A 10,255-nucleotide genomic window follows, 5' to 3' on the forward strand; every position below is an offset into this window, starting at 1 on the left:
CTGGCCGCTGCCGCTGGGCTTTGGGGGTGGGGAGGAGCTGGTACTGGAGCTGAGGGGAGACCCCGCCGGAATTGTGGCAGACACGCAGGTGGGGTGGGGCTGCCTGTGTGTGTGTGTGTGGCTGCCTGTGTGTGTGCGCGTGCCTGTGTGTGGGTGGGGGTGGGCCTGGCGGCTGGACCGCCGCTGTTTGCTGGTGCCCGGCGCACCTCACACTCGCATGCGCATTGCGTGGGTGGGGTGGGGAGGGGTGAACCAGTCGGCAGCGGCAGCGCCGGCCGTCCCGCCCATGCCAGGTGGCTTTGGGTGCGGTACCGCCCCGTAACGTGCCTCTGCTCTTGTGTGCTGTGTGTGTGTGTGTGGACCCTGCAGGTCGGAATGGCCCACCTGCCGCTGGGCCAGCTGGCACAGCGCTGCCCGCAGCTGCTGCGTGGGGAGGCTGTACACTTGGAGGTGCCGCTGGTGCGGCAGAGCGGCCGGGATGCGGCGGCCGCCGCAGCGGCGGTGCCAGCGGCGGCTGCGGGTGCCGGCGAGGCTGGCGAGGCCGGCATGGAGGCAGCGGGCGAGGCGGCGCCTGTGGCTGCCGCGGATGGCGGCGCTGCCGGCAGACAGGAGCAGCAGCAGGAGCAGCAGACACAGCAGCAGGAGGAGGAGCAGCAGCAGCAGCAGGAGGAGCAGGAGGGCCCCGCGGCGGCGGCAGAGGACGGCCCAGCGACCCCGCCCGCCGCCCGGTGCGGCTGCTTCTCGGCCAGCCGGGCACGCGCGGTCGTGTCTGGCGCTGCCAAGAGAACTTTAAACGTGGAGGTGCTCCCCGGCCTGACCCGGGTGCACCTTGCGGACCGTGGTACCGGCGGTGTCGGTACCGGCGGCGGCTCCGCCGCGGCGCCCGCAGTGGCGCCCGCGACTCACGCCGCGCCTCCCTCCGCGCCCCGCCTGGTGCTCACTGTGCGGCTGGAGGAAGCGGATTGCCTGGATGCGGCGGTGGCGGCGGGGGTGCAGCGGGCGGCGGCGCAGACGTGCCTGGCGATGCTGTCGGAGCCAGGGGGCCTGTATCTGGATGTGAAGAGTGCCTACTCGACTCCCCACGACCTTCAGGCACGCGCAGCGCCCCCGCCTGCGCCCCTGCGTGTGCGCCCCTGTGTGTGTGTGCAGGGAGGAGCCCTGCCATGCGACTGGCCCGGCCAGCCGCGCGCCTGCTTGCTGCCTGCCTAGCTGCCTGCCCGCCTGCCCGCGCAGCTCAATGCCCGACTGCCCTTCCGGCCCGCCCGCCTGCTTGCCCGCCTGCTGCCCGCCCCTGCAGCTGTTTGTCAGCATGCTGCGCGGCCTGGGCATCACAACCAAGGCCGTATGCAGCTTCCAGCCCAAGCAGCTCAAGGTGGGCATGCGGGTGGGTGGTTGAGCATGTGCAGAGGATTCAGAGGGCCAGACGGGTGCAGTGCGCCGGGTTAATGGCCGCATGGCAGCAGCCGAGAGTAGCACCCAGAGCGAGCAGTGTATGCAAGGGTGGTGGGAGAGGAGGGGAGGGGAGAGGGGAGGGCCTGCGGATGGGGCGGCCTATGCCTGCGCCTGCGCCTAGCTGCAGCGGGGCCTTGTGGGGCCCGCTGCCTTGCGGCTCGCCCCTGGCGCCTCTGCCACCCTTCCCTGCTGCTCTGTATTGCCCTCCCTGTGCTGCCTGCTGCGCCTCCTGTACCGCCCGCTCCACGCCCACCCTGCTGCGTGCTGCGCCTCCTCGCGGCCTGCCCTGCAGATCGCGCCAGGCGTCTGCAACACCGTCCTGTTCTTCCATGGGCTCAGTGGGCTGGAGAATGCGTGCGACGCGGGGCGTGTGCCCCCCGGCCAGTTTGTGCTCTTCAACGGCGCATCCTTCCTGTCTGACCTGTCCCCGGGGGGCCTGCAGGCGAGCCCTCCCTGCTGCCTGGGCCACCGATGGTTGCCCAGGTGGCGCTGGTGGTGGTTGGCGGCGGGTCCTGGGCCGCACCTGCCTTACCAAGAAGCAGCAAGGCAAGGAGGCGGCAAGACGAGGACTTAGCTGGCCCCCCTTCCCTGCAGCTGCCCGAGGACCGCGCCGCGGAGCTGCTGGGCGGCTGCCGGCAGTACCCTCTGGATGCGCTGGTGGTGAGGCGGTACAAAGGCCTGGTGGAGCAGTACGGGTTTGCCGGCGGCATCTACGTGCAGGTGTGTGTTTGTGTGAGAGAGAGTGAGTGAGCGTGTGTTTGTGTTAGTAGTATTGTGCGTGCGTGTGTGTGTGCACCTTCCGCGGTTGGTGCTGCCTGGCCTACTCTGCAACCACCTGCTCCCGGCGGGCTGCCTGGCATGGCGCCGGGCTTGCCCCTTTGCCCGCGGGGCCCACCCCCTCCTCGCGCAGCGACACATGTCGCCCTCCCAACTCGCCGCCGCCCCGCCAACCGCCCATGTCACCCCCCGCCCCCACCACCACCACCACCACCCCGCCACAGGAGCCAGACACAGGGGCCAGTGCCGCGCAGGCGCTCATCGCGCTGCTGCGAGCCAACGAGGCGTACTTCCCACTGGGATTTGCCTACGGACACCTGCGCGACGCCGCGGTATGTACTGCCGCGGCTGGCGGAAGGGCGGCGCGCTGTGGGAGGGCGCTCTTGTCGGGGAGATTGCCCAGCATGGGCTTGCCTGTGCTGTGCTGTGCTGTGCTGTGCCATGCCGTGCCGTGCCGTGCTGTGCTGTTCCCAGACAAGCACGCTCGCGCTCCCATCACGCTGTGCCCCGCCGCCCCGCTGTGCCTGCCGCGACAGGTCAGCGTGCTGGAGCTGTCGGGGCGCGGCTTTGCCAGCCAGGAGGTGCTGGAGGAGCTGGCGTCTCGCGGGGAGCTGTCCAACAAGGCGAGGGGGAGGGAGGGGGGCGCAGGCAGCCACACACACAAAACAGCACCACACACATGCATGCATATGCATGCTTCGTTGATGCGCTTGCATTTTCGCTGCTGCCGAGCGCGCCACACCCACGCCCACACCCATCACCCATCACCGCTGTCGCTCTCGCACACGCCTCACACCTCCTGCCGTCCCCCTCGCACCTCCCGCCTGCTCCCGCCGCCCTCCAGGTCATCGCCAAGGTCGGCAGCGGGCAGCACCGCGGCGTCAGCCCCAACATCGCTGCCCAGTGGGCGGGCCGGCTGGTCACCTCCTCCAAGCTCCTCTCCCGCCGCGAGCAGCGCGCGCTCATCAGCCTGCTGGCGGAGCTGCCGCTGGGGGAGGGGTGCGTGCGCTTGCGCATGCGGCTGCTCTGCCTGGGCTGCTGCTTGTGCTGGTGCTGACTATTGTGCTAGAGGCGGGTGCTTCGCTTGCTGCGTGCGCTGTCCTGCGTGCCGCTGCACCGCCTGCTTGGCCCAGCCCTGGGCTGGAGGCTTCCCAGGCTCCTGGCTCTGCTTTGATGCGTGGTGTCGCTGTTGTGTCGCAGCCTGCTGGCGGTACTGGACGATCTGGGCGGTATCCCACGAATCGTACTGCGCTTCTTCCAGCACTACGAGTCCACCACGCCGGTGGGTGGTTTCAGTGTGTGCGTGTGTAGCTGTGTGCTTGCGATTGTGCGCATGTGTGTGTGTGTGTGCGCGCGTGTGGTGGTGGCAACATGTCCGTGGGGGGGACTCAACGCCGCCGCCCGCCGCCGTCCGCCGCCCTGCGGCGCAGATGACGCTGCTGGAGGCGGGATGGAACGCCAACCACCAGAAGGCCTTCCTGCGTCTGCTGCGCAACCGCGGCGCGCTGGCCGCGCTGCCGCCGCACCGCAAGGTCGAGCTGGCGCGCTTCTTCGTCGGGCCGCAGCTGAGGGTGGGTGGGCCGCAGTCTGGAGGGGGTGCGTGCGGGTATCTCTGGGTGTGCCTATGCGGGTGGGTGCTCCCGGGGCTGGGGGCTGGGGGCTCCAGACCGCAGCTGAGGGTGGGTGGCGCTGGGCAGTGAGCAGTCGCCGCTGCACGCCTTGTGGTCTTGTAAGGCTGGAGAGGGCAGGACCTGCGGCTGGGGATGTGTGTCTGGGAAGGGTGGGTGGATGGTGTGGCGCTGTCACGCACCTGCGACTCGGAGCTGTGTGTGTGTGTGTGTGTGTTGGACCCTGAGCCGCTCCCCTCCCCACTGGCATGCCGGCCTGCCCTCCCTGCGGCGCAGGGCTACGGGCTGACCTACATCCTCATGTTCACCCGCCTGCGCCTGGGGCTGCACAAGCACGCCAAGGAGGGGCTGCTGTGCCTGCTGGAGAGCTGCACGGGCGATGAGTATGCGCGGGTGGGTGGCCCTGGATGGGCGTGTGGTGGTGGGTGTGGCGGAGGCTGGTTGAGAGGTATCCGGCTGTGGTGTGCGGTGTTGTGATGTGCCTTGCGGTGGTGGGGGGCGGGTGCCTGCGTGTGTGTTGGGGTAGTCGTGTGTGCTGTGTTGCACTGCACGCACCGCGGCGGCGCTCTCCGCCACGGCCACCACCTGCCTGCCTCCGCCACCACCTGCCTCCACCTCCGCCTCCGCCTGCCGCGGGCCTGACCCGCGCCTGCCCCCGCCCTCGACAGGTGCTGCTGGCTCTGGGGGGGCGGGGCAAGGTGGAGCGCAAGCTGCGCGGCCGCTGGCGCCTCTCCTGGCACTACACGCGGCGCATGGCCGACGTGGAGGCCCTACACGCCACCTCTCCGCTCGCACTGGCATACGAGGACCGCCAGCTCAAGTACTCGGCTCTTCCGGGGGCGGCCGAGGCCCCCGCTGGCGGCGGCGGCGGAGGCAAGGCCGGGGGGGCCGCGGGGGATGATGTGGAGCAGGGGCGCGGGGCCCCCTTCAACCACCTGCACACGAGGGACAAGCTGCCACGGGAGCGGGTCAGGTGAGGGAGGCAAGGGGGTTTAGGGTCCAGCGCGGGCGCAGCAGCGCAGGGCCCTGTCTGCGCAATGTGCTCCTGCTGTCGCCGTCACTAGCGGCTGCCTGCCCCACACACACCATGCCCACCCCTACCGACCTGCGGCCGCGCTCACGCCTACGCCCCGCGCGCCTGCCGCCTCTCCCACCCGCGCCCCCGCCCCCGCAGGCGCCAGCTGCGCAAGCTGGGCTGCTGCCTGTGCACGCTCAACAACTGCGCGTGGCTCAACGTGCTCACCCTGGGCCTCTTCACAGTGGTCTGCTTGTACCCTCGAGCCATCGGCGCCACCTTCAAGGGCACCTGCGCCATGCCCGCGGCGGTGGCCTTTGTCCTCGGGCTGCTGGTGGCGGTGGGGCTCTACATCTTCCTCATCTTCGTGGCCCCGGACGCAGTCTTTTGATGAAGAAATGTCATGGGGACGGGTGGCGGCTGTCACTACCCATTATGGGGCCGGGTGGTGGCAGCTGTCCCGTCCAAACTCAAAACCTCAACACCTGGCACTGGCTGAGAGAGCTATCCTGTTTGTGTGTGCTGGGAGCTCAACCGCTAACCGTGTGTTTGGCTGCTTCATTTATGCAAACAACAAAGCCAACTGGCGATCGGCGCGGTCGAGCAAGTGCGGACCGGGCCCGGCGTGTCAGGAACAAAATGAAAGCGAGGTGGCGTGCACGCCAGTACAAAATGTACAAAATGTGCTTTGCCTGTACTGTCAACATGCGCAAAGCGGGGGACCCAGCGCAGCAACTCGGGCAGGCAAGGCGGCGGCACCTGGCGCGCCTGCCTGCCTCGCCTCTCCCACGGGCACCCCTCCTTGCCGGCCCTGCCCTGGGGGCGATCCCCTCAGAACTGCCAGCGCGAGTGGTAGCTGACCACGGCGGCGGGTGAGGTCCAGTCGGGCAGGTCGGCCAGGAGCTGGCGAGTCGCCGCGCTTTCCTCCACAAACTTGACGTACAGCCCGACGCGCAGCTTCTCGCCAGCTGGCACGTCCAGCCAGAAATGGTACCGCCGCGCGTGCAGGTTGCCGGCAAAGCGCACCATGTGGGAGGCGCCGCCCTGCGTGCCGCGGCAAGGAAAAGGCACAGGGAGAGGCGCATGCAGCCCAAGATGGGCAGGATGAAAGGGGCGGAGGAGGCAAGGGGGCAGCATGCGGCGCGGCCGCTGCCGCACAGGACTAAGGCGCATACCTGCCTGCAGCGCCCCCCCAACACACCCCACCACCACACACACACACGGGCGCACCTGCGGCGCCTCTGTCTGCGCCACACCGTCGCTGAGGCTCCACCCCAATAGGCTGCCGCCGCCTGCCAGCGTGAAGTTCATCACTCCCCAGGCCCCTCCCTTGCCTGTGTCCAGCTCCAAATCCAGCCTGTCCACCTGCCGCCCGGCTTCCGCCTGCGGTACCGGCCCGCGGCTGTGCATGCGCAGCGCGGGCAGCGGCGCCGCGGCGCCGTCGGGGTCCTCGGCGGCGGGCACCACGCGGGCCTCCCCCACGCTGATGAGATAGTTGAGTGGATAGAGGGCCTGCGGCAGGCGGGGGGCAGCAGGTGGGAGCAAGTGGACTGCAGGCGGGCAGCAGGCAGCAGCGCAGCGGGTGGAGCAGGCAAAGGGCAGCTGCGGCGGCAGCACCAGAAGCAGTGGTGACGGAGCGTGCAGATGGCCTGCAAAAAGCAAAGAGCAGCCATGGCGGCAGTGGCGGCAGCGCCACCAGCCCGCTGCCTGCCCCAGCCGCACCTCCCACTCATCCACCGAAAAGTCGGCGGCGGGCCGCTGCAGGAAGGTGGGGGGCAGGGCGGCAGCCAGCGGCACGCTGTCCAGGCCCACCACGCTCAGCTTTGATTCCTGGATGCCGCCACCTGCAGTACCAAATGTACCGGAGAAAGTCTTGACGCCGTGCCCGCAGAGAAAGCGCGGAGAGAGCACAGGCAGGCGCTGGCAGGGGAGCAGTGATTGCACGCCGGCTGGCATCATATTGCGGCGCGCCGTGTTCCCAGGAAGACGTCAAAACAGAACATGTACGCACGCAAGCGCACGGCTTGCCTGGCCCCTGCACGTGGATGTGCTGCACCAGCAGGCGCTTGGGGTGGTCCCGGCTGTACTGCTGGGGGTACCGCAGGGATCCCACCGCCGCCGCCGCCAGCGAGGCCGCCAGCAGGGCGGCCGCCAGCTGGCGCACTCGCCGCGGTCCCAGCGCGCCCAGCAGGTAGGGCGTCAGCGTGCCCAGCGTGAGCAGTACCGTGGCCCCAGCCACCGCCCCCACCGCGGTATCTGCCAGTACCAGGCCCAGCAGCCCGGGGGCCCCGCCCGCCAGCCCCACCTTCTCCATGACCTGCACCGGCAGCGGGCTGGGTGACCCCCTCTGAGAAAGAAGCAGCTGGAAGGGGAGGAAACAGAGAAGAAGAAGAAGAAGAAGAAGAAGAGAACAAAGGGAAAGGGCGCACGGCGGCGGCGGGCAACGGCGGCCAGGCCCAGCCGCCCGGCCTGCAGCGTCCGCGCCGCGGCCATTGGCAGTCATCGCGTGCCGCCATTGGCAGTCGTCGCTTGCCGGCTTGCAGCTCACATGTGCCATGAAGGTGGTTGAGGAGGGCAGGACCACGGCCAGCGGCGGCAGGAAGCAGGCCACCAGCGCGGCGGCGCCGCCCCAGCCGCGGCCGCCCTCGCCGCCGCCGCCGAGCGCCGCCGCCGCCAGGGCCGCAGACGCGGCCCACAGGGCATAGAAGAACGAGGAGTGCTGCGGGTAGCGGGAGGGGGGCGGAAAGGAAAGGAAAGGCACATCGGGAGGCGTGAGAGCGGTGGCCGGCCACAGCTGCTCAGCCCCGCAACCCACAAGCTCTCGGCTCAGCACGCTGCCGTGCGTGCGCGTGTGCATGTGCGAGCAGAGGCGGGAGGTGAGGAGGCGCGGCAGGCGGGCGGCCGCACCATTCCGATGGAGGTCAGCCCGGAGCAGAGCAGGGCGAAGAGCAGGGCGGCGCCCAGGCTTCGCGAGGCGGCGGCGCCGCGCGGCGCGGGCAGCGCCGCGTACGGGAGCACCAGGCCCGCGGCAGCGGCCGGCAGGTAGACGGCATATGCCAGCAGCGGGCGGCCGTACCAGACCATGGCGGTACCTGCAGAAAGCAGGGCAGGCGGGGGCACCGGGTGGTGGCGGCAGCGGTCGAGGGCGGGGAGATGCGCGGGCTGCGGTGCGTGTGGTGGCAAGCAAGGGCGGGCCACGGCTGCATGCATGGGGTGCAACAGTGCATGGGGTGCAACGGGCGGTGGGTAGCTTGGGAGCACCACCGCTGGGATGGGCTGCTGCCGCCTGCGGGCAGCCAGCAAGCCGGCGCGGCAGCCGAAGCAACTGGCGGCGCACCCGAGGCGGCGGCGCGCGCCGCGCCCACCGCAGCCGGCACCAGCACAGCACCCAGAAGGGAGACCGCGGCCAGCGCCGTGCTGCCGGCCAGGCGGCGCCAGGTGACGGGCGCGCCGCCGCCGGCGGAGCCCAGCAGGGGGAGCAGCAGGATGATGAAGAGGGGGGCGTGGTGGAGGGCCTTGGCCTGGGCATGGGAGTAGATGACCTGGCAGAGGGCAGAGGAGGAAAGCACAGCATGCGCACATGAACACGCACACACGCCAGCAGTGGGGCGTGAAGGAAGAGGCACGCACAGCAACGGGGCGGCAGATGCACAACAGAAGCGCACACGCACACCAAGCAGCGCAGCCGTGCGGGGGACCTGCGTGCCGTGCAGCTCCCTAGCAAGGCCTGCCCTGCCCTGCCCCCTGCTTGCCCTGCCCCTCACTGCCCTGCACCCTGCCTGCCCTGCACCCTGCCTCGCCTCCCCTGCCCTGCCCTGCCCTGCACCACCCTGCCTCCCCTGCCTCACCATGGTGCGCCCCCACAAGTCAAAGTACACAGAGCCGCCGGCATGGTCGGCTGAGGGCACGGCGGGGTCGGTCGCCAGCACGCGGGCAAACTCCTGCACGGCTGCCAGCACATTGTCGCCCATGGCCTGCAGCAGCAGAGGGGACGATGCATCCCCATATGGGTTGGAGGGCGAGGGCGTTGTGGGTGCGCCTGTGCGGTGTGGTGTGACGAGTGTGGGCATGGGCTCGGAGCCACCAATCATGCCAATGCCGATGCCGCTGCTTGCACCCCGGACCGCGCATCTTCTGCCTCTATGCCCCCGTGCAACTTTCCACAACCGGGCACACACACAAGCCACCACCAGCACATACACCCGTGCAGCCACACGTGGCGGTACACCAGTCCTGTGCAGTACCTGCAGCGTGCCGGGGCGGATGCGCGCCACCTCGTCCCGTGCGGTGTGGTAGGCGGTACCGTCGAAAATGAACGCAATGTCGATGCCTGCAGGGAGGACAGGTGGTGTGGCGTGGTATGGTGTGGTATGGTGTGGTGCGGTGTGGTGTGGTGCGGTGCGTAGTGTAGAGTGGTGTGCCGCCTGCCAGCAAACAGGCCCGGCAAGGGCTTGAACGGCGGCGCTGCCCAGCCCTCCAATGGCAGCAGCCCACCCGGCAGCGAGCCGTAGTGCCGGTAGGAGAACATGCGGTAGTCGGTGTCGGCTGGGATGAGGCCTGCAGGGACGAGGAGGGCGGGACGAAAGCAGGGGTGGCAGGAGGAGATGGTGCAGGAGATCAGGAGACGACCAGTCTACAGTCCTCTTCCCTAGCCCCCTTGGCTCTCCAGGCAGGGAACACCGGAAAGGCCCCGCATCCCCGCCACTCCCTCGCTCGTGAGGGAGCACACACAAATCAGACCAGCCCGCTGCCCGCTCGTCGGTTTGTCGAGGTCCCGACTGTGGCGCTGCACCCCAGACACACGCCGCACACACCTCCCACAGGGGATACCCACAACCACCCAGGCCGAAACAGTCCCCTGTGAGAAGGACAGCACCCGCACCCACACCCACCCACCCACAAACCCTACACCACCGCTCCCACCCACCCACCCACTGCAGTGCGCCACCCACCCAGGTCGAAGAAGTCTTGGGCCATGGTGGTGCCGCGGGGGCGGGGCGCGGAGCGCGCGTACGCCGCCAGCGTCCAGTCCCCCGTGTGCTGCACGCACGCGGGGAAACCACCGGTAATACTTAGCATGCGAATGATTGGAAGCCTCGACCGTCGGGCAGGCGCCGTGCCTGTGCGCCGCGCCTGTGCAGCGCGCGCGCAAGGTGTGTGCAGGGGCACAGGCGTTGCCGTGCGAGCTGGGTGGCCCCGGTGGCCCCACCTGAAAGACCACGTCTGGGCCCCAGGGGCCAGTGGACTCCAGGTTGATGAAGGCGCCAAGGTCCCGCGCAAACCTGGCCGCGGGGGGCAGTGGAGGGGTGTGAGTGGGTGGGTGGGTGGGAGATGTGTGGGAGGTGGTGGGTGGTGCGTGGTGGGTGGTGGCCGGGAGATGGGG

The 10,255-nt window shown here is 69.7% G+C and overlaps 1 protein-coding gene across 1 annotated transcript in view; it reads right to left on the reverse strand.

The window, feature by feature from the left end:
- Nucleotides 1–5,703: 5,703 nt before the first annotated feature.
- CHLNCDRAFT_142511 (hypothetical protein) overlaps nucleotides 5,704–10,255 on the reverse strand; it is a gene marked incomplete at both ends in the record, with an annotated part of 5,775 nt that continues 1,223 nt past the window's right edge. Inside the window, 12 exons of the mRNA XM_005852261.1 lie at nucleotides 5,704–5,916; nucleotides 6,103–6,384; nucleotides 6,595–6,716; nucleotides 6,880–7,189; nucleotides 7,421–7,591; nucleotides 7,780–7,964; nucleotides 8,210–8,414; nucleotides 8,721–8,846; nucleotides 9,117–9,202; nucleotides 9,367–9,429; nucleotides 9,825–9,912; nucleotides 10,082–10,117. Of these exons, the coding sequence (XP_005852323.1) occupies nucleotides 5,704–5,916; nucleotides 6,103–6,384; nucleotides 6,595–6,716; nucleotides 6,880–7,189; nucleotides 7,421–7,591; nucleotides 7,780–7,964; nucleotides 8,210–8,414; nucleotides 8,721–8,846; nucleotides 9,117–9,202; nucleotides 9,367–9,429; nucleotides 9,825–9,912; nucleotides 10,082–10,117 (1,887 nt within the window). The remainder of the gene's footprint in view (nucleotides 5,917–6,102; nucleotides 6,385–6,594; nucleotides 6,717–6,879; nucleotides 7,190–7,420; nucleotides 7,592–7,779; nucleotides 7,965–8,209; nucleotides 8,415–8,720; nucleotides 8,847–9,116; nucleotides 9,203–9,366; nucleotides 9,430–9,824; nucleotides 9,913–10,081; nucleotides 10,118–10,255) is intronic.

Source organism: Chlorella variabilis (genome assembly GCF_000147415.1).
Source record: "Chlorella variabilis unplaced genomic scaffold CHLNCscaffold_40, whole genome shotgun sequence".
NCBI lineage: Eukaryota > Viridiplantae > Chlorophyta > Trebouxiophyceae > Chlorellales > Chlorellaceae > Chlorella > Chlorella variabilis.